Below are 24,802 nucleotides of genomic sequence, written 5' to 3'. Positions count from 1 at the left end.
AGGGGGCGCTATAAGTATAAAAACTGCATTTTGCTCATAGCTTTGGAGCCGTTGGTTCAAATTGGACAAATGAGGTACCGTTGGAATCCCTGGATGAAGACGAGTTCATCTCAAACACAAAACTTGGTGTGTGGACTCATGATGCCTTCCTGAGCAGCCGCAGGCTTACCTGCTATTCTGCTAGACCCCGCCATCGCTGCTCGCAGCTATATTTATTATTGATCTACTTTCCGCTGCAATTGAAGTCTATGGCAGCCCCATTAACGCAATGGTAAAAAGTTGTGAAATTTGGCACATCTAATTAGGACAGTCCCATTAGCAAATTCAACAAATTTCGTGCCCAAATTCAAAACTGTCTAGCGCCACCAACATGTCAAAGTTTGAAGCCCATTCAGCTAAATAACTTTTGACTCGTTGATCCAAATTTCAAAAACAAGGTATCGTTGGAATCCTTGGATCATGACGATTCCAACGCACCCTATGACGTCATTTTCCGTCTGACTAGATTTTCCGCCATCTTGGATTATGTTGAAAACCTTAAAAAATTTTCACAGGTCACAAATTTTGACCAATTCTCATGAAAATTGGCACAGAGTATCTTTAGACCAATCCGCACAAAAGTTGCTCGTTTTTTACTTCAAATTTGACTTTGTTCAACCGGTATCTCCAGTCAAAATTGATGGCGACTACGCCAAAAAGGACGTGAGGCCATATCTCAGCAACAGTTTAATCTTTTAACATCAAACTCATAACACATATTCAGAACTCGATTTTGAAGAGGCCCAAGAATTTTGGAGACCTTTGACCTATAGGTGGCGCTATATTTAGAAAAAATGCATTTTTGCTCATATCTTTGGACCCGTTTGTCCAAATTTCACAAATGAGGTACCGCTGTAATCCCTGGATATAGCCGAGGTCAACCAATACGATGACGTCATTCGCGCCATCTTGGATTGTCCGCCATTTTGAATTATGTCAAAAACCTTCAAAACGCATTACAGGTCACCCAGATTGTCTGATCTCCACGGGACTTGACATATAGAATCTTCAGACCAAGCCTCACAAGAGCTATCACCTGGAATTTTTTATTTCGTTTCCCTTTGCCCGTAGCAGCCAATCTAACTCAGCACTGACACGCCAAATAGGACGTGAGGCCATATCTCAGCAACGATTTGATCTTTTGACATCAAACTTATAACCCAGACTCATGACCAAGTCTGTAAGAGGCCCAAGAAGTCTGGGGAACTTCCACCCACAGGGGGCGCTATAAGTAGCAAAACTGCATTTTGCTCATAGCTTTGGAGCCGTTGGTTCAAATTGGACAAATGAGGTACCGTTGCAATCCCTGGATGAAGACGAGTTCATCTGAAACACTAAACTTGGTCTGTGGACTCATGATGCCCCTCCTGAGCAGCCGCAGGCTTGCCTGCTGTTCTGCTAGACCCCGCCATCGCTGCTTGCAGCTATATTTATTATTCTTCTACTTTCCGCTGCAATTGAAGTCTATGGCAGCCCCATTAACGCAATGGTAAAAAGTTGTGAAATTTGGCACATCTATTTAGCACATTCCCATTAGCAAATTCAACAAATTTGGTGCCCAAATTCAAAACTCTCTAGCGCCACCAACGGGTCAAAGTTTGAAGCCCATTCAGCTAAATAACTTTTGACTCGTTGATCCAAATTTCAAAAACAACATATCGTTGGAATCCTTGGATCATGACGATTCCAACGCACCCTATGACGTCATTTTCCGTCTAACTAGATTTTCCGCCATCTTGGATTTTGTTGAAAACCTTAAAAAATTTTCACAGGTCACAAATTTTGACCAATTCTCATGAAAATTGGCACAGAGTATCTTGGGACGAATCCGCACAAAAGTTGCTCGTTTTTTTCTTCAATTTCGACTTTGTTCACTAACTACAACCAATCAAAGTTAGCGGCGACTACGCCAAAAAGAACGTGAGGCTATATCTCATCAACAATTTAATCTTTTTACATCAAACTCATAACACATATTTATAACTTGATTGTAAAAAGGCCCAAGAATTTTGGAAACCTTTGACCTATAGGTGGCGCTATATTTCGAAAAAATGCATTTTTGCTCATATCTTTGGACACGTTTGTCCAAATTTCATGAATGATGTACCATTGTAATCCGTGGATATAGCCGAGGTCAACGAATTCTATGACGTCATTCACGCCATCTTGGATTGTCCGCCATTTTGAATTATGTCAAAAACCTTCAAAACGCATTACAGGTCACCCAGATTGTCTGAATTCCATGGGACTTGACACATAGAATCTTCAGACCAAGCCTCACAAGAGCTATCATGTGGATGTTTTTATTTCATTTCCCTTTGCCCGTAGCAGCCAATCAAACTCAACAATGACGCGCCAAACAGGACGTGAGGCCATATCTCAGCAACAATTTGCTCTTTTGACATCAAACTTCTAACACAGACTCATGATCAAGTCTGTAAGAAGCCGAAGAAGTCTGGTGAACTTCCACCCAGAGGGGGCGCTATAAGTAGCAAACATGCATTTTGCTCATAACTTTGGAGCCGTTGGTTCAAATTGGACAAATGAGGTACCGTTGGAATCCCTGGATGAAGACGAGTTCATCTCAAACACCAAACTTGGTCTATGGACTCATGATGCCCTCCTGAGCAGCCGCAGGCTTGCCTGCTGTTCTGCTAGACCCCGTATCGCTGCTTGCAGCTATATTTATTATTCTTCTACTTTCCGCTGCAATTGAAGTCTATGGCAGCCCCATTAACGCAATGGTAAAAAGTTGTGAAATTTAGCACATCTATTTAGCACATTCCCATTAGCAAATTCAACAAATTTGGTGCCCAAATTCAAAACTCTCTAGCGCCACCAACGGGTCAAAGTTTGAAGCCCATTCAGCTAAATAACTTTTGACTCGTTGATCCAAATTTCAAAAACAACATATCGTTGGAATCCTTGGATCATGACGATTCCAACGCACCCTATGACGTCATTTTCCGTCTAACCAGATTTTCCGCCATCTTGGATTTTGTTGAAAACCTTAAAAAATTTTCACAGGTCACAAATTTTGACCAATTCTCATGAACATTGGCACAGAGTATCTTTGGACCAATCCGCACAAAAGTTGCTCGTTTTTTTCTTCAATTTCGACGTTGTTCACTAACTACAACCAATCAAAGTTGACGGCGACTACGCCAAAAAGCACGTGAGACCATATCTCAGCAACCGGTTAATCTTTTGACATCAAACTCATAACACATATTCATAACTCGATCTTGAAGAGGCCCAAGAATTTTGGAAAACTTTGACCTATAGGCGGCGCTATATTTAGCAAAAATGCATTTTTCCTCATAACGTTTGACCCGTTTGTCCAAATCTCACAAATGAGGTACCGTTGTAATCCGTGGATATAGCCGAGGTCAACGAATTCTATGACGTCATTTGCGCCATCTCGGATTGTCCGCGATTTTGAATTATGTCGAAAACCTCCAAAACGCATTACAGGTCACCCAGATTGTCTGATTTCCACGGGACTTGACACATAAAATATTCAGACCAAGCCTCACAAGAGCTATTATGTGAAATTTTTAAATTCGCTTCCGTTTGCCCGTAGCAGCCAATCGAACTCAGCGATGACGCGCCAAACAGGACGTGAGGCCATATCTCAGCAACCATTTGCTCTTTTGACATCAAACTTCTAACACAGACTCATGACCAAGTCTTTAAGAGGCCCAAGAAGTCTGGTGAACGTCCACCCAGAGGGGGCGCTATAAGTAGAAAAACTGCATTTTGCTCATAGCTTTGGAGCCGTTGGTTCAAATTGGACAAATGAGGTACCGTTGGAATCCCTGGATGAAGACGAGTTCATTTCAAACACCAAACTTGGTCTATGGACTCACGATGCCTTTCTGAGCAGCCGCAGGCTTACCTGCTATTCTGCTAGACCCCGTATCGCTGCTTGCAGCTATATTTAGGGGTCTAGCAGCGAATCTGCAGAACCCTATTGTTTTAGTAGCTTTTCCTATTATTATTATTATTGATCTACTTTCCGCTGCAATTGAAGTCTATGGCAGCCCCATTAACGCAATGGTAAAAAGTTGTGAAATTTGGCACATCTAATTAGGACAGTCCCATTAGCAAATTCAACAAATTTCGTGCCCAAATTCAAAACTCTCTAGCGCCACCAACATGTCAAAGTTCGAAGCCCATTCAGCTAAATAACTTTTGACTCGTTGATCCAAATTTCAAAAACAAGGTATCGTTGGAATCCTTGGATCATGACGATTCCAACGCACCCTATGACGTCATTTTCCGTCTGACTAGATTTTCCGCCATCTTGGATTTTGTTGAAAACCTTAAAAAATTTTCACAGGTCACAAATTTTGACCAATTCTCATGAAAATTGGCACAGATTATCTTTGGACCAATCCGCACAAAAGTTGCTCGTTTATTACTTCAATTTCGACTTTGTTCACCCAGTACATCCAATCAAATTTGACGGCAACTACGCCAAAAAGCACGTGAGACCATATCTCAGCAACCGGTTAATCTTTTGACATCAAACTCATAACACATATTCATAACTCGATCTTGAAGAGGCCCAAGAATTTTGGAGAACTTCGACCTATAGGTGGCGCTATATTTAGCAAAAATGCATTTTTCCTCATAACTTTTGACCCGTTTGTCCAAATTTCACAAATGAGGTACCGTTGTAATCCGTGGATATAGCCGAGGTCAACGAATTGTATGACGTCATTCGCGCCATCTCGGATTGTCCGCCATTTTGAATTATGTCAAAAACCTCCAAAACGCATTACAGGTCACCCAGATTGTCTGATTTCCACGGGACTTGACACATAGAATCTTCAGACCAAGCCTCACAAGAGCTATTATGTGAAATTTTTAAATTCGCTTCCGTTTGCCCATAGCAGCCAATCAAACTCAGTGATGACGCGCCAAACACGACGTGAGGCCATATCTCAGCAACCATTTAATCTTTTTACATCAAACTTCTAAAACAGACTCATGACCAAGTCTGTAAGAAGCCCAAGAAGTCTGGTGAACTTCCAAGCACAGGGGGCGCTATAAGTAGCAAAAATGCATTTTGCTCATAACTTTGGAGCCGCTGTTTCAAATTGGACAAATGAGGTACCGTTGGAATCCCTGGATGAAGACGAGTTCATCTCAAACACCAAACTTGGTCTATGTACTCATAATGCCTTCCTGAGCAGCCGCAGGCTTACCTGCTATTCTGCTAGACCCCGCCATCGCTGCTTGCAGCTATATTTAGGGGTCTAGCAGCGAAGCTGCAGAACCCTATTGTTTTAGTAGCTTTTCTTATTATTATTATTATTATTCTTCTACTTTCCGCTGCAATTGAAGTCTATGGCAGCCCCATTAACGCAATGGTAAAAAGTTTTGAAATTTGGCACATCTAATTAGGACAGTCCCATTAGCAAATTCAACAAATTTCGTGCCCAAATTCTAAACTCTCTAGCGCCACCAACATGTCAAAGTTTGAAGCCCATTCAGCTAAATAACTTTTGACTCGTTGATCCAAATTTCAAAAACAAGGTATCGTTGGAATCCTTGGATCATGACGATTCCAACGCACCCTATGACGTCATTTTCCGTCTAACTAGATTTTCCGCCATCTTGGATTTTGTTGAAAACCTTAAAAAATTTTCACAGGTCACAAATTTTGACCAATTCTCATGAAAATTGGCACAGATTATCTTTGGACCAATCCGCACAAAAGTTGCTCGTTTTTTACTTAAAATTTGACTTTGTTCAACCAGTACATCCAATCAAAGTTGATGGCGACTACGCCAAAAAGGACGTGAGGACATATCTCAGCAACAGTTTAATCTTTTGACATCAAACTCATAACACATATTCATAACTCGATTTTGAAGAGGCCCAAGAATCTTGGAGACCTTTAACCTATAGGTGGCGCTATATTTAGAAAAAATGCATTTTTGGTCATATCTTTGGACCCGTTTGTCCAAATTTCACAAATGAGGTACCGTTGTAATCCGTGGATATAGCCGAGGTCAACGAATCCTATGACGTCATTCGCGCCATCTTGGATTGTCCGCCATTTTGAATTATGTCAAAAACCTTCAAAACGCATTACAGGTCACCCAGATTGTCTGATCTCCACGGGACTTGACAAATAGAATGTTCAGACCATGCCCCACAAGAGCTATCATGTGAAATTTTTATATTCACTTCCGTTTGCCCTTAGCAGCTAATCAAACTCAGCAATGACGCGCCAAACAGGACGTGAGGCCATATCTCAGCAACCATTTCATCTTTTGACATCAAACTTCTAACACAGACTCATGATCAAGTCTGTAAGAGGCCCAAGAAGTCTGGTGAACTTCCACCCAGAGGGGGCGCTATAAGTACAAAAACTGCATTTTGCTCATAGCTTTGGAGCCGTTGGTTCAAATTGGACAAATGAGATACCGTTGGAATCCCTGGATGAAGACGAGTTAATCTCAAACACCAAACTTGGTCTGTGGATTCATGATGCCTTCCTGAGCAGCCGCAGGCTTACCTGCTGTTCTGCTAGACCCCGTATCGCTGCTTGCAGCTATATTTATTATTGATCTACTTTCCGCTGCAATTGAAGTCTATGGCAGCCCCATTAACGCAATGGTAAAAAGTTGTGAAATTTGGCACATCTAATTAGCACATTCCCATTAGCAAATTCAACAAATTTCGTGCCCAAATTCAAAACTCTCTAGCGCCACCAACATGTCAAAGTTTGAAGCCCATTCAGCTAAATAACTTTTGACTCGTTGATCCAAATTTAAAAAACAAGGTATCGTTGGAATCCTTGGATCATGACGATTCCAACGCACCCTATGACGTCATTTTCCGTCTAACTAGATTTTCCGCCATCTTGGATTTTGTTGAAAACCTTAAAAAATTTTCACAGGTCACAAATTTTGACCAATTCTCATGAAAATTGGCACAGATTATCTTTGGACCAATCCGCACAAAAGTTGCTCGTTTTTTACTTCAAATTCGACTTTGTTCACCCAGTACATCCAATCAAAGTTGACGGCGACTACGCCAAAAAGCACGTGAGACCATATCTCAGTAACCGGTTAATCTTTTGACATCAAACTCATAACACATATTCATAACTCGATCTTGAAGAGGCCCAAGAATTTTGGAGAACTTTGACCTATAGGTGGCGCTATATTTAGAAAAAATGCATTTTTGCTCATATCTTTGGACCCGTTTGTCCAAATTTCACAAATGAGGTACCGTTGTAATCCCTGGATATAGCCGAGGTCAACGAATCCTATGACGTCATTCGCGCCATCTTGGATTGTCCGCCATTTTGAATTATGTCAAAAACCTTCAAAACGCATTACAGGTCACCCAGATTGTCTGATCTCCACGGGACTTGACATATAGAATCTTCAGACCAAGCCTCACAAGAGCTATCACCTGGAATTTTTTATTTCGTTTCCCTTTGCCCGTAGCAGCCAATCTAACTCAGCGCTGACACGCCAAATAGGACGTGAGGCCATATCTCAGCAACGATTTGATCTTTTGACATCAAACTTATAACCCAGACTCATGACCAAGTCTGTAAGAAGCCCAAGAAGTCTGGGGAACTTCCACCCAAAGGGGGGCGCTATAAGTAGCAAAACTGCATTTTGCTCATAGCTTTGGAGCCGTTGGTTCAAATTGGACAAATGAGGTACCGTTGCAATCCCTGGATGAAGACGAGTTCATCTGAAACACTAAACTTGGTCTGTGGACTCATGATGCCCCTCCTGAGCAGCCGCAGGCTTGCCTGCTGTTCTGCTAGACCCCGCCATCGCTGCTTGCAGCTATATTTATTAGGGGTCTAGCAGCGAAGCTGCAGAACCCTATTGTTTTAGTAGCTTTTCTTATTATTATTCTTCTACTTTCCGCTGCAATTGAAGTCTATGGCAGCCCCATTAACGCAATGGTAAAAAGTTGTGAAATTTAGCACATCTATTTAGCACATTCCCATTAGCAAATTCAACAAATTTGGTGCCCAAATTCAAAACTCTCTAGCGCCACCAACGGGTCAAAGTTTGAAGCCCATTCAGCTAAATAACTTTTGACTCGTTGATCCAAATTTCAAAAACAAGGCATCGTTGGAATCCTTGGATCATGACGATTCCAACGCACCCTATGACGTCATTTTCCGTCTAACTAGATTTTCCGCCATCTTGGATTTTGTTGAAAACCTTAAAAAATTTTCACAGGTCACAAATTTTGACCAATTCTCATGAAAATTGGCACAGATTATCTTTGGACTAATCCGCACAAAAGTTGCTCGTTTTTTTCTTCAATTTCGACTTTGTTCACTAACTACAACCAATCAAAGTTAGCGGCGACTACGCCAAAAAGAACGTGAGGCTATATCTCATCAACAATTTAATCTTTTTACATCAAACTCATAACATATATTTATTACTTGATTGTAAAAAGGCCCAAGAATTTTGGAAACCTTTGACCTATAGGTGGCGCTATATTTCGAAAAAATGCATTTTTGCTCATATCTTTGGACACGTTTGTCCAAATTTCATGAATGATGTACCATTGTAATCCGTGGATATAGCCGAGGTCAACGAATTCTATGACGTCATTCACGCCATCTTGGATTGTCCGCCATTTTGAATTATGTCAAAAACCTTCAAAACGCATTACAGGTCACCCAGATTGTCTGAATTCCATGGGACTTGACACATAGAATCTTCAGACCAAGCCTCACAAGAGCTATCATGTGGATGTTTTTATTTCGTTTCCCTTTGCCCGTAGCAGCCAATCAAACTCAACAATGACGCGCCAAACAGGACGTGAGGCCATATCTCAGCAACAATTTGCTCTTTTGACATCAAACTTCTAACACAGACTCATGATCAAGTCTGTAAGAAGCCGAAGAAGTCTGGTGAACTTCCACCCAGAGGGGGCGCTATAAGTACAAAAACTGCATTTTGCTCATAGCTTTGGAGCCGTTGGTTCAAATTGGACAAATGAGATACCGTTGGAATCCCTGGATGAAGACGAGTTCATCTCAAACACCAAACTTGGTCTATGGACTCATGATGTCCTCCTGAGCAGCCGCAGGCTTGCCTGCTGTTCTGCTAGACCCCGTATCGCTGCTTGCAGCTATATTTATTATTGATCTACTTTCCGCTGCAATTGAAGTCTATGGCAGCCCCATTAACGCAATGGTAAAAAGTTGTGAAATTTGGCACATCTAATTAGGACAGTCCCATTAGCAAATTCAACAAATTTCGTGCCCAAATTCAAAACTCTCTAGCGCCACCAACATGTCAAAGTTTGAAGCCCATTCAGCTAAATAACTTTTGACTCGTTGATCCAAATTTCAAAAACAAGGTATCGTTGGAATCCTTGGATCATGCCGATTCCAACGCACCCTATGACGTCATTTTCCGTCTAACTAGATTTTCCGCCATCTTGGATTTTGTTGAAAACCTTAGAAAATTTTCACAGGTCACAAATTTTGACCAATTCTCATGAAAATTGGCACAGATTATCTTTGGACCAATCCGCACAAAAGTTGCTCGTTTTTTACTTCAAATTCGACTTTGTTCACCCAGTACATCCAATCAAAGTTGACGGCGACTACGCAAAAAAGCACGTGAGACCATATCTCAGCAACCGGTTAATCTTTTGACATCAAACTCATAACACATATTCATAACTCGATCTTGAACAGGCCCAAGAATTTTGGAGACCTTTGACCTATAGGTGGCGCTATATTTAGCAAAAATGCATTTTTCCTCATAACTTTTGACCCGTTTGTCCAAATTTCACAAATGAGGTACCGTTGTAATCCGTGGATATAGCCGAGGTAAACGAATCCTATGACGTCATTCGCGCCATCTTGGATTGTCCGCCATTTTGAATTATGTCAAAAACCTTCAAAACGCATTACAGGTCACCCAGATTGTCTGATCTCCACGGGACTTGACATATAGAATCTTCAGACCATGCCCCACAAGAGCTATCATGTGAAATTTTTATATTCACTTCCATTTGCCCGTAGCAGCTAATCAAATTCAGCAATGACGCGCCAAACAGGACATGAGGCCATATCTCAGCAACCATTTGATCTTTTGACATCAAAATTCTAACACAGACTCATGACCAAGTCTTTAAGAGGCCCAAGAAGTCTGGGGAACTTCCACCCAGAGGGGGCGCTATAAGTAGAAAAACTGCATTTTGCTCATAGCTTTGGAGCCGTCTGTTCAAATTGGACAAATGAGGTACCGTTGGAATCCCTGGATGAAGACGAGTTCATTTCAAACACCAAACTTGGTCTATGGACTCACGATGCCTTTCTGAGCAGCCGCAGGCTTACCTGCTATTCTGCTAGACCCCGTATCGCTGCTTGCAGCTATATTTATTATTGATCTACTTTCCGCTGCAATTGAAGTCTATGGCAGCCCCATTAACGCAATGGTAAAAAGTTGTGAAATTTGGCACATCTATTTAGCACATTCCCATTAGCAAATTCAACAAATTTCGTGCCCAAATTCTAAACTCTCTAGCGCCACCAACATGTCAAAGTTTGAAGCCCATTTAGCTAAATAACTTTTGACTCGTTAATCCAAATTTAAAAAACAAGGCATCGTTGGAATCCTTGGATGATGACGAGTCCAACGCACCCTATGACGTCATTTTCCGTCTGACTAGATTTTCCGCCATCTTGGATTTTGTTGAAAACCTTAAAAAATTTTCACAGGTCACAAATTTTGACCAATTCTCATGAAAATTGGCACAGATTATCTTTGGACCAATCCGCACAAAAGTTGCTCGTTTTTTACTTCAAATTCGACTTTGTTCACCCAGTACATCCAATCAAAGTTGACGGCGACTATGCCAAAAAGCACGTGAGACCATATCTCAGCAACCGGTTAATCTTTTGACATCAAACTCAAAACACATATTTATAACTCGATCTTGAAGAGGCCCAAGAATTTTGGAGAACTTTGACCTATAGGTGGCGCTATATTTAGCAAAAATGCATTTTTCCTCATAACTTTTGACCCGTTTGTCCAACTTTCACAAATGAGGTACCGTTGTAATTCGTGGATATAGCCGAGGTCAACGAATCCTATGACGTCATTCGCGCCATCTCGGATTGTCCGCCATTTTGAATTATGTCAAAAACCTCCAAAACGCATTACAGGTCACCCAGATTGTCTGATTTCCACGGGACTTGACACATAGAATCTTCAGACCAAGCCTCACAAGAGCTATTATGTGAAATTTTTAAATTCGCTTTCGTTTGCCCGTAGCAGCCAATCAAACTCAGCAATGACGCGCCAAACAGGACGTGAGGCCATATCTCAGCAACCATTTAATCTTTTGACATCAAACTTATAACACAGACTCATGACCAAGTCTTTAAGAGGCCCAAGAAGTCTGGTGAACGTCCACCCAGTGGGGGCGCTATAAGTAGAAAAACTGCATTTTGCTCATAGCTTTGGAGCCGTTGGTTCAAATTGGACAAATGAGGTACCGTTGGAATCCCTGGATGAAGACGAGTTCATTTCAAACACCAAACTTGGTCTGTGTACTCATGATGCCCTCCTGAGCAGCCGCAGGCTTACCTGCTGTTCTGCTAGACCCCGCCATCGCTGCTTGCAGCTATATTTATTATTCTTCTACTTTCCGCTGCAATTGAAGTCTATGGCAGCCCCATTAACGCAATGGTAAAAAGTTGTGAAATTTGGCACATCTATTTAGCACATTCCCATTAGCAAATTCAACAAATTTCGTGCCCAAATTCAAAACTCTCTAGCGCCACCAATGGGTCAAAGTTTGAAGCCCATTCAGCTAAATAACTTTTGACTCGTTGATCCAAATTTCAAAAACAAGGCATCGTTGGAATCCTTGGATCATGACGAGTCCAACGCACCCTATGACGTCATTTTCCGTCTAACTAGATTTTCCGCCATCTTGGATTTTGTTGAAAACCTTAAAAAATTTTCACAGGTCACAAATTTTGACCAATTCTCATGAAAATTGGCAAAGAGTATCTCTAGACCAATCCGCACAAAAGTTGCTCGTTTTTTACTTCAAATTTGACTTTGTTCAACCAGTACATCCAATCAAACTTGATGGCGACTACGCCAAAAAGGACGTGAGGCCATATCTCAGCAACAGTTTAATCTTTTGACATCAAACTCATAACAGATATTCATAACTCGATTTTGAAGAGGCCCAAGAATTTTGGAGACCTTTGACCTATAGGTGGCGCTATATCTAGAAAAAATGCATTTTAGCTCATATCTTTCGACCCCTTGGTCCAAATTTCACAAATGAGGTACCGTTGTAATCCGTGGATATAGCCGAGGTCAACGAATCCTATGACGTCATTCGCGCCATCTTGGATTGTCCGCCATTTTGAATTATGTCAAAAACCTTCAAAACGCATTACAGGTCACCCAGATTGTCTGATCTCCACGGGACTTGACATATAGAATCTTCAGACCATGCCCCACAAGAGCTATCATGTGAAATTTTTATATTCACTTCCATTTGCCCGTAGCAGCTAATCAAATTCAGCAATGACGCGCCAAACAGGACGTGAGGCCATATCTCAGCAACCATTTGATCTTTTGACATCAAACTTATAACACAGACTCATGACCAGGTCTGTAAGGGGCCCAAGAAGTCTGGGGAACTTCCACCCAGAGGGGGCGCTATAAGTAGAAAAACTGCATTTTGCTCATAGCTTTGGAGCCGTTGGTTCAAATTGGACAAATGAGGTACCGTTGGAATCCCTGGATGAAGACGAGTTCATCTCAAACACCAAACTTGGTGTGTGGACTCATGATGCCTTCCTGAGCAGCCGCAGGCTTACCTGCTGTTCTGCTAGACCCCGCCATCGCTGCTCGCAGCTATATTTATTATTATTCTTCTACTTTCCGCTGCAATTGAAGTCTATGGCAGCCCCATTAACGCAATGGTAAAAAGTTGTGAAATTTGGCACATCTAATTAGGACAGTCCCATTAGCAAATTCAACAAATTTCGTGCCCAAATTCAAAACTCTCTAGCGCCACCAACATGTCAAAGTTTGAAGCCCATTCAGCTAAATAACTTTTGACTCGTTGATCCAAATTTCAAAAACAAGGTATCGTTGGAATCCTTGGATCGTGACGATTCCAACGCACCCTATGACGTAATTTTCCGTCTAACTAGATTTTCCGCCATCTTGGATTTTGTTGAAAACCTTAAAAAATTTTCACAGGTCACAAATTTTGACCAATTCTCATGAAAATTGGCACAGATTATCTTTGGACCAATGCGCACAAAAGTTGCTCGTTTTTTACTTCAAATTCGACTTTGTTCACCCAGTACATCCAATCAAAGTTGACGGCGACTACGCCAAAAAGCACGTGAGACCATATCTCAATAACCGGTTAATCTTTTGACATCAAACTCATAACACATATTCATAACTCGATCATGAAGAGGCCCAAGAATTTTGGAGAACTTTGACCTATAGGTGGCGCTATATTTAGCAAAAATGCATTTTTCCTCATAACTTTTGACCCGTTTGTCCAAATTTCACAAATGAGGTACCGTTGTAATCCGTGGATATAGCCGAGGTCAACGAATCCTATGACGTCATTCGCGCCATCTCGGATTGTCCGCCATTTTGAATTATGTCAAAAACCTCCAAAACACATTACAGGTCACCCAGATTGTCTGATTTCCACGGGACTTGATACATAAAATCTTCAGACCATGCCCCACAAGAGCTATTATGTGAAATTTTTAAATTCGCTTCCGTTTGCCCGTAGCAGCCAATCGAACTCAGCAATGACGCGCCAAACAGGACGTGAGGCCATATCTCAGCAACCATTTAATCTTTTGACATCAAACTTCTAACACAGACTCATGACCAAGTCTTTAAGAGGCCCAATAAGTCTGTTGCACTTCCACCTAGTGGAGGCGCTATAAGTAGACAAACTGCATTTTGCTCATAGCTTTGGAGCCGTCTGTTCAAATTGGACAAATGAGGTACCGTTGGAATCCCTGGATGAAGACGAGTTCATTTCAAACGCCAAACTTGGTCTATGGACTCATGATGCCTTCCTGAGCAGCCGCAGGCTTACCTGCTGTTCTGCTAGACCCCGCCATCGCTGCTTGCAGCTATATTTAGGGGTCTAGCAGCGAAGCTGCAGAACCCTATTGTTTTAGTAGCTTTTCTTATTATTAGGGGTCTAGCAGCGAAGCTGCAGAACCCTATTGTTTTAGTAGTTTTTCTTATTATTATTATTCTTCTACTTTCCGCTGCAATTGAAGTCTATGGCAGCCCCATTAACGCAATGGTAAAAAGTTGTGAAATTTGGCACATCTATTTAGCACATTCCCATTAGCAAATTCAACAAATTTCGTGCCCAAATTCAAAACTCTCTAGCGCCACCAACGGGTCAAAGTTTGAAGCCCATTCAGCTAAATAACTTTTGACTCGTTGATCCAAATTTCAAAAACAAGATATCGTTGGAATCCTTGGATCATGTCGATTCCAACGCACCCTATGACGTCATTTTCCGTCTGACTAGATTTTCCGCCATCTTGCATTTTGTTGAAAACCTTAAAAAAGTTTCACAGGTCACAAATTTTGACCAATTCTCATCAAAATAGGCACAGAGTATCTTTCGACCAATCCGCACAAAAGTTGCTCGTTTTTTACTTCAATTTCGACTTTGTTCACTAACTACAACCAATCAAAGCTGGCGGCGACTACGCCAAAAAGAACGTGAGGCCATATCTCAGCAACAGTTTAATCTTTTGACATTAAACTCATAACACATATTTATAATTTGATCTTGAAAAGGCCCAAGAATTTTGGAAACTTTTGACTTATAGGTGGCGCTATAATTAGCAAAAATGCATTTTTGCTCATATCTTTGGACCCGTTTGTCCAAATTTCACAAATGAGGTACCGTTGTAATCCTTGGATATATCCAAGGTCAACCAATCATATGACGTCATGCGCGCCATCTTTGATTGTCCACCATTTTGAATTATATCAAAAACCTTCAAAACGCATTACAGGTCACCCAGATTGTTTGATTTTCACGGGACTTGACACATAGAATGTTCAGACCAAGCTTCATAAAAGCTATTAAGTGGTGTTTTTAAATTCGCTTCCGTTTCCCCGTAGCAGCCAATCAAACTCAGCGCTGATGCGCCAAACAGGACATTAGGCCATATCTCAGCAACCATTTGATCTTTTGACATTAAACTCATAACACAGACTCATGACCAAGGTTTTAAGAGGCCCAAGAAGTCTGGTGAACTTCCACCCAGAGGGGGCGCTATAAGTATCAAAAATGCAATTTGGTCATAACTTTGGAGCCGTTGGTTCAAACTGGACAAATGAGGTACCGTTGGAATCCCTGGATGTAGATGAGGTCAAGGCAACCTCTGACGTCATTTGCGCCATCTTGGATTCTCCGCCATTTTGAATTATATCAAAAACCTTCAAAAAGCATTTCAGGTCACCCAGATTTTCTGACTTCCACGGGACTTGACACATAGATTCTTTAGACTAAGCCTCATAAAAGCTGTCATGTGTATTTTTTAATCTAGCTTCCGTTTACCTGTAGCAGCCAATCAAACGCTAACACCGCTGAACATGAGTGAGGCCATATCTTGGCAACCATTTGATGTTTTCACTTCAAACTTCTGACAAACCCGTGACCACTTTTTTGAGAGACCCAAAAATTTGGGTGACGATTGGAAGATATAGGTATCTTATGTGGGCATATACTGTATCTTAGCAATGATACAAATAAAAAAATGATCAAGAGTATTTTAAACAATTTTTTAATAAGAAAATAAACAAATCAACAAAACTATTTGTAGTTGTACAACATTTGATATGAATGAGATCATCCCAAAGCATGAGTGTAACCACAGAGAATGTTCCCCCTTTTTTTTAAGTGAAAAGGGAATTGAGACAAGGTTTTCGGAGGATTATTTAACTAGATGCAGAATAAGGTCTTACTAAGTCAGTGATAAATTTAGAAGCATACAAGCAATACATTCAATGTTGTTGTTTTTTTTTTTTAATTAAAAGAATTTTAAAATGTATCTTAAATTTCACCGCCAGCGATTGCAGCTTAATAAAAACAAGAGTGAACTATTCCGTGTTTTTGTACTTATGACAGTTGCATCCTGGACACGATGTACTGTGGGTAAAACTGGCTTTACACCGAAAGACATGAAAAAGATTTGTATAAGATTTGTGAAAGACTACTGTGAGATAACAGCTCACTAGTTTGAGATTGTCCAGTCATACTCGCTCAATATGTAACTAGACGAAAGGCAGTGTGCTGTGTTTCTGTCATTACTTCAGATTTCGGCAGGACTTATCAAATCTAATCTCAGACTCTTAAGACTGAAAAAAAGTATAGTGTAAGGCCAGCTTAAGGTGATTTGAGTAAGGTCTGTATAAAGTAAGTTGCAATAATCTAGTTTTGATGTAGTGAAAGCATTAAGTACAGTGCGGAGTTCCCCAGGGACTATGTCGTCAGAGCAAGGACTCTGTGATGAACATAAATTTCAGCTGAGGTTAAATGAAATGATCCTTTAAAACAAATACCTCATTACATACAGACTTTGCAGTATGCACAACCAATTTGACTGCAGGAGCAGTCAGCACCTTCACCGTTTATAAGAGTCACAAAAGCAAGCATGGAGTTGATGTCTTGAATATTTGTAGCTGCAGAAGAAGAAGAGGAGATAGGAGAGTGGTCCAGACAGTCTCAGCAAGTGTCTGCAGCAAACGTTAAGCAGCCAGATCAACTTCAGAGCTGTGTTGATACGTCCACAGATTATATCCATCGGCTCTGAGCAGTCGAGTTGAGAAGATCTTCCATGCTGGTGATCATAGCACAGTGTTGTCCTGTTGTTCCATGGATGTTGTTAAAGCGACATGACCGTCAGTGCACAGGTATTCCTGGCAATGAACAATATGTTGTAAGGAAAAATCGCACAAAACATGCATACTAGATAGGTTGGTACATGTTCCTCATCAGGCCAATCAAACAGAACAAATCACTTCATTCCTAATATTGAACAACATAGAAAAATGACAATTAAAATGTAGTTTGGAACAGTCTGTATACTTACATGTTTTGTCACTGAGAAACATTTCTTGGAATCAGATTTCTGTAGTTCAGAAGGTGTACAGTGAAACACAGCAGTCTTTAGGAATGACCATGGATAGTAAAGGTCGATGACCATCAACAGGTTCTGTGGCTGGTACGAATCATTCAGTGGGCTGCAGATGTAGGACATCCATCTAGTGATGAATAAAACAAAGACATTTACAGCATTGGCAAAAAAAACATAGGTTATACATTTATTTAAAGTAAAAGAATGAATTGATACTCACGGAATTAAATTAAATCAAGGACTATTAACTCAGACTGCTGTCATTTTTTTTCTTCAAATGGGTCTTGGACGGCCAGGGTTCAGTTGGAAATACAGGCATGGACCACGGGTGGAACACTACTGTGAGCAATAAACACAGAACAATGTTTCTTCATTAAATCTTGTGAAAGATACATGAATTTCTAATTGTGGAAGTAGAGATACTCACAAAATTCCCTGTTTCCAATAATCATATTTTCAAGAGGTGTAGTTTCTTTTGAAGTTCCAGGGCACAGATGAAGACATTTCAGCTTTGCAAAGCACCAAGGATGCAAAAGTCAAATGAGTGACAGCTGCTTTGGCAGGTTGTATTGCCGATGTTCAAAAGTCTTTGCCGGTTTCATCATCTGTGTATCCCATGGGAATTTAACCAGGTAGATAGGCAAGGTCCACACAGCTTTTTAAGTTTTGGGAAAACATGATTTGTACAGTTCTTTGACATCAGTAAGCTTACAAACATTTTGTTGTGCACCTTAAAGTGGGAAAAATTCCTTAGTTGGCTTTTGCAAAACAACTGTCCATTTTTAAGTAATCCTTAAGTAATACTTAACTCTATTACAAATGCAAAGTGATGAAATAAAAACAACAAGTAAACCAAAAAAGCCTAAAAACAATTCATCTTCAATGGGACACACAACACAGTTACTGAAAATTAAGGCAAATGTGATAGCCTTGTGTTACTCACTCACGCACACAATTAATGCAGTGAATGGTCCCATAACTGTCAAAACAGAATTTTTACATTAAATTAACCTTATAAAATAGTGTACAATAGAAACATTATTATAAAATAGTACACAGTGTTAAAATACCCTGTTTACAAAACTGGATCACAAGTGAGCAGGACTTTATGTTTAAAATATCTTTATCTTTGTTATTACAAAGATAACCAACAAAAAAAAGATGCTGCATACAAAGTGTAACAGTTTTTTAGAAGGAAGGTGAACATAGTGCTGATTGGACAGCTGAATGACAGAAAAAGACAGAGATTACAGTATAGCCATGCCTGCCCACTTGTGATGATTTGTAAAAACAAAGAAATAAGAATGAAATGAAGTAACACATTTTCCAAAAGAAGGTTGTGTCTCAAACTTTTAATATGTATGGCTTTTTCCTTTAAAAAAATAACTTATGTTTTTAAAAAGAACACACAGTATATTGATCTAAATCTCAAATAAGCCAGGAACTGTAATGGATAAAACACATTTTTAAAAGTCCTTATATTCACTTTATAATTAGATAGGCCTAATGATTCAATGGCTTCAAATGAGCTGACTGAGCATATAATTTATTTATCAAGACAATACATTACATTTTCACCTAGTTTATGTTTAGATATTGTTCTTTTGTGCTTTTATTTGGAGACCAGGGCTAGTTGATGCAAGGATAGTCAATACAGGAGATAAAGTGCAAGTGCAGTGACTATGGGGCAGTGACTAAAAATAAACTAAGAGTAAAATGACTGTAGTCTTGAATGGGCCCACTTGTTAAGATCTGTTAAGATCTTAACAGTAACCCACTCCAAAAGCATGAACATAATTGTGTGCCAACTAATCTGTCAATGATGAACTGAAAGAGAGGGAGAAAGTTACTAAGTATCTGTGATAGCTGGGGTTGCACTTGCGAAGATCACAAAATATCAGACAGACACTCACATTATTTTTTCCTTTGCATGCTAACCAGCCCTGGTCTCCAAAACACAAAACTTCTTTTGGAAAATAGATTACATACCCTCCCACTCCCTGCAAGGAGCCGTCCTGTATATCGCTCCCTCCTTGCGACCCCCCCAAACCCCAAATAGCGGACGGAACATCTACAGTACATATAATGGTGGATAATTCACATTGCAAACACAAATATTACAACAGTGAGATAAGAATTGCTTCATGGAAACTGTAGTATGTCTGTACAACATCGACAACAACATCTCCTACATCTTTACAGTACACATGATCTATTAACGTACCTCTTTCTGTTGTAGCTGCTTGGACATGTTGAGTGTATCCATGTTGTTCCAGGAATTTTGCCACAGTAGACGAAACAAAGACGTCCTCATTGAAGTCTCCCATGATCACCTTCCTCCCTGCATGCTTCTCAAGTTCAAAGACGACCTGTGATAACTGCTGTCGAAACATGTCAATCTTGTAGGAAGTTGGCCTGTACAAAACAACAGCAGTCAAATTTACATGAGATATATGGAAATACAAACATTCCAAGTTGCATCTCGTTGGAATTGACACCTGCACATCAATGTTGTCTGAATAATACAAACCAACTCCTCCTCTTTGCTGATGTTTCAATGCTGTAAAAACTGTGTCAGAGTCATCGTAACAGTTCTGTCTTGGATTGTGATTAAAGACATATCCCGGTAGTTGTGGTTGGTCTTTGCTGTCTGCATTGAGCCATGTTTCTGTTAAGCAAATACAGTCAGCTTTCATGAGGGTTTTGTGGGATCGCATGTCGTCAAAGTGAGCATTCAAACTCTGTACATTGTGGAGTGCAATTGTGCAGACCGGATCAATGTCAGCTGAACCAATACTTTTAAAGTTGAACTTTGGCAAGCTTTTCATGGCTGTGTCTACTTTGTCATCACAAAATATAGCTGCTTCTTTGAAGTCCTCAATAATCAGTCCATCAACAGTTCTCACCCGACTCAATGCAACATACGCTTGCCCTGCAGCAAAGATTTTGTTGAGTGATACAACAGCTCTGTCCACAGTAAGGCCTTGGCACTTATGTACTGTCATTGCCCAAGCCAGGGTGAGAGGAAATTGCCTTCGTATTCCACCAGCATTTGATACTTGATCCTCTTGTACCTCCACAATTGTAGAGCGTTCAGAACTTCTTTTGGATTTTGACCTCTGCATCTTTCCAACATTAGGGTCTTCAAATTCAACATGGATAGCAATAGGAATGTCATCCTCATCTTCACCATTAATAATTTCCACAACCGTACCACACACACCATTGACAAGGCCGTCAGACACGTCTATATTTTTCTTCAACATCACCTTTGCACCAATGCCCAATGACACACACCTTGGCAAGCATGAATTGAAAACCTTTGTATGGAAGCCTAGTTTTGGTTCCATTCTTCCAGTTTTGGGACTCCGTGTAAAATCTTGGGCATCTATGCTGATTGCATCTGGGCAAAGTTCTTGCAATCTAGTAATATTGTATTTATCAACCTCTGCATTTGTAGCATATATGTGAATGTCTGTGGAGCCTTCACCAGTTTCACGTTGCTTTAATGCAAGGACATCACGAGCACTGAGACATTCATTCTTTTTACGAACTCTGAGGCGATTCAGCATCTCTGCAAAATCTGCATTTTCTTGCCTCAAAACTTCAGTAAGCTCCGCAACTTCAAAGTTGTTGTCCCACATGTTGACTTCTGTGTTGTCAGAAAAAAGAGGTGTGCCTTTGACAGGTCTCAACTGAAAGAAGTCACCCACGCAAATCAGGGAAACATTTCCAAACAAAGAATAATCACCAGTCTGTTTGATTTGACGTAGTCTGCCATGAACGTAGGACAAAAGACGGTGGTCAACCATGGACACTTCATCGATGATCAAAATGTGCAAGTTTCGCATTTTCATCCTTAAAGTATTGACCTTCTCATCACCAAGAGGTTGATAAGGCAGTTTAACATTTGCACCAATGGAGAATGTATTGTGAATAGTTGCAGCACCAATGTTATATGCAGCCACACCAGTGGGTGCTGTAAGAAGCACAGTCAGATCCTCTGGATTGTCAGCAATTTGTGACAGCAGTCGTGTAGATTCATAGTGGATGGCTTTGATCAAATGGGATTTACCTGTTCCTGCTCCACCAGTAATGAACAATCGCAACGGTTCAGGATTCTGTCCAAAGAGTATCTGCAGACACCACTGACGAACAGCATAAAATATTGTTGCCTGTTCTTCATTCAATGTTCGCAATAAACCTAGTGCAGCCTCTCGGGGCATTGTCATGTGATTAGTTTCCAAAGTGCATGTTGTCTTTGGGTTTGCTGTCAGGTCAGGAATAAGATCACCAACATCATCACTGCCTTCCTCATCATCTACAGCTTTGTGTTTCATGATATCCAAACAACTGAGACGTTCCCTTTCTGTTTCCGGACATATCTGAGCCCAAGCGTCTTCTAAATCAATGTCGTTATCCAGCAATTCTTTGGCTTTGTCAATCTCATCGCTTTCTTTTTCAAATAAAGCTTTGTTGGAATCCACAATTGATTGCACTTTTTCAATGTCAGTGCCACATTTCACCGCGCCACTTCTGTAAAACTGTTCGTATGTATCAAACTGAGGTGGTCTGAGGTGCAAGTCTTCATAATAGGGCAAAAACAGCTGCAGCAATGAATGAAAGTACTGTTCTGGATTTTTTGTCTGTGAAAACCTGGGATACCTCACAACAGCAGGCTGTGTTCTGGTCCTTTTTCTGATGAAACCACGGTTGTTGTTGAGTTGTATTATGTCATGTGATTCTCTTTGTTGTGAACCCTCAGACTTTGAAATAACTCTGTATTGAGAGCAAAAGCTGGCAAGGCATAACTCCTCCATTTCTGCTGATCGAGGTCTGCTCTTGTACCGTTCCACCACATTAGTCATCCAAATGCTACTCTCATCATCAGACTGTTGGAGCTGAGCTTTAGCTTGGAGCACATGCAAAGGCAAACTCATCCTAACAGGATTTTCACCGACAGGAATAAACTGTACTTCCCGAGAACATTCCTTTAAGTGCATACGTGTCAATCTATACACTGCCTCTTGAGCTGAAACTTCTCTGTTGTGCAAGTAGACACTGCCGAGCTGTTTGAACGCAGCTTTTGCATCAAGATTGCCATTCCTCGCCTCATTCTGTGCACGCTGTAACAGCAAACCCATTTCCTGCTCTGCTTTTGTGATGTATGACAGTATGTAGACCACAACAGAAAAGGCATCGGTGACAAACTGAATGTCCATGTTTCCTTGCCAAGCACGCAGTAAGTCTTTATTGTACTGGTTCACCCAAATTTCAGAAGGATTTCGCTTAAGGACAATGCTTTTCTTTTTGGAACATATGCTGTATGCTCTCTCAAACAGGCCTTGATGTATCCCAAGAGACTCAAAAAAAGCATCAGCTGTATCATAATTCAGGTCAGGATTGTCCAGCGCTGTTTTCACTTTCTTTATGATTGCATTGGCATTGGTATTGTCATCTTTTCCACTCAAGTCCTCTGAGTTCCCACTTCTTGTAAAGAAAGTACGGCTTGATGGAGGTCGTGGGAAATTGAATCGACACACAGTTTTTTTCTTACGGCATGTTTTTGAGTGTTTGGTGCTATGTTTTTGTACACTGTTCACAACCTCATGAAGCTCTGCATCAGACTCTGGTGGAATCTCACATGAAATGTATCTGTCTATGAAAGTTACCACATCGGCATCACTGTCTTTATCAATCTTTGGTGCATTTTCCACCCAAAACAAACAGTGAACATGAGGAGAACCACGCTGTTGGAATTCAACTCGATAGAAGTAGTCCTTTATTTTCCCAATGGGTTCAGCTGGTGACATGATTACATCACGAAGAAAACAATGCCATCGATGATCAAACATTCTTGCTGCAGTAACTGGATTTCTTCCAATCAGCGCACATTTGTCAGACCAGTCAAGATCCTCCACAGGTGTTTCTTTTCCTTCCAACCTCAAAAGAGAACCAAGCATTTCGGGCCATCTCAGATCGGCACTTGACATGCTTATGAAAAACGTTGGAATTGATAGTTGTCGAATCATACTGAACAAATCTTTCTGTACTGACATCCAGTAAGGTGGGGTTCCACGAATTCCTCGCAAGAACTTGTACCCTTCATCATTTCGTAATATTTTACTTAGTGAATCTGAGTTCAACAACAGGTCTGATACTTCTTTCAGAGATGACTTGCCACCACCTTTGCGCATTGCCACTGATACACCAGATATGACTTGATGCACTTCTGACATGTATTGTGCATAAAAAATGTAGTCTGTGTTGCGACCAAAACGTCCATCAGCATTGAGAATGCGACAGTTCAGGTAACGTGACAGAGTTATTTTTGATTCCCTTTCATCATGGAATGTAGGTCCACCCAATGGAAACAGAACAGGAAAACATTTGGCCTCGTTGGTTTTATCAGATAGCAACCGAACAGGACTGTTACCTTCAGCTGGTGCCACGCTCAGTATATCCTGGAAATTCTGATCAATGATCTCTGAACCCAGATTGACAGGTTGCAATGATGTGTCTGACAAGAGGCCACCCTGGTCTTTAATGTAGGTCAGTTCCTCCTCTGCTTGCTCTTCAAGGTTATTTTCATCATCACTGTTAGCTGTCAGCTCTTCGGTGTCCTCATTTGCCTCGCATTCATCACTTCCATTCAGAGTGTTTACCCATTCATCATTAAAAATCACATCATCATACCACTTATTGTTTGTGATCAAATATCTCAGTGCATTCCTTACACGATCAGTGTGAACATACATGTACTCATAATGACCTTTGTATGTCAACTTCCGTTTGAGTTTGACTCTTATCATTTTGTCATCACCCTCATTCCTTGGAAGAATATTTGTCACGCTACTGTTATCAACAGGTACAGAGACACATGGACCATGGCAAGCTCTTTGGCGTCCTCGGGGCAAACACAGCAGCTTCATGAAGGGAATATGACGAGCAATGAGATGTTCCTCCAAAGAGTTCAGACATTTCAGTTCAGGTGGAATTTCATCCAAATACATGTTGTTGGTGACACTCTCTTCTGGTAGTTTTCCTCTAAGCATTTTTTGATGGCAGGAATGGCAAACCCATAATTTGCTAAAAGGACTATCAGACAAATGACATTCCTGCCCACATTCAGTATCACAAACATGTAAATATTGTAATGTTATACACCGCTTTGCCAGTGCAGCAACCTCTGGTCTTTTGCTTTCATAATGACTTCTTTTACACTCAATCACTTGTTTCCTGAAAAGTAAGCGATGACAAACAGAGCATACGTATTCAGGACCACGGCTGACGTCTTGACGAAACTGACCAATGACAAAGTCAATGTCTTGTTGCTTCTTTCTCATATTTGCATAAGTGTCATTGCTAGTCTTAATTTTGTTTTCGCGCATTTCATCATTTTCATGATATTTCATCTTGATATTCTCCTTGACTTTATTTTGAAACACGATATTGCTCTTGTACTTCGTATGACTATAATCACGAACCTTATTTTGAAACACGATGTTGCTTTTGTACTTCGTATGACTATAATCACGAACTTTATTTTGAAAGACGATGTTG

At 40.6% G+C, this 24,802-nt stretch overlaps 1 protein-coding gene across 1 annotated transcript in view; it reads right to left on the bottom strand.

Moving 5' to 3' along the window:
• LOC140281736 (uncharacterized) overlaps nt 1–24,585 on the bottom strand; it is a 72,107-nt gene extending 47,522 nt beyond the window's left edge. The window contains exons 1-4 of the mRNA XM_072376224.1: nt 19,987–24,585; nt 19,810–19,907; nt 19,464–19,654; nt 19,229–19,310 (exon numbers count right to left, since the gene is read on the bottom strand). Of these exons, the coding sequence (XP_072232325.1) occupies nt 19,229–19,310; nt 19,464–19,654; nt 19,810–19,907; nt 19,987–24,585 (4,970 nt within the window). The remainder of the gene's footprint in view (nt 1–19,228; nt 19,311–19,463; nt 19,655–19,809; nt 19,908–19,986) is intronic.
• Nucleotides 24,586–24,802: the final 217 nt, after the last annotated feature.

This window comes from Leuresthes tenuis, unplaced genomic scaffold, assembly GCF_036924035.1.
Source record: "Leuresthes tenuis unplaced genomic scaffold, fLeuTen1.0.hap1 SCAF_22, whole genome shotgun sequence".
Taxonomy (NCBI): domain Eukaryota; kingdom Metazoa; phylum Chordata; class Actinopteri; order Atheriniformes; family Atherinopsidae; genus Leuresthes; species Leuresthes tenuis.
The sequence above is the reverse complement of the archived record's forward strand: the minus strand, read 5'-3'. Positions and strand labels throughout refer to the sequence as shown.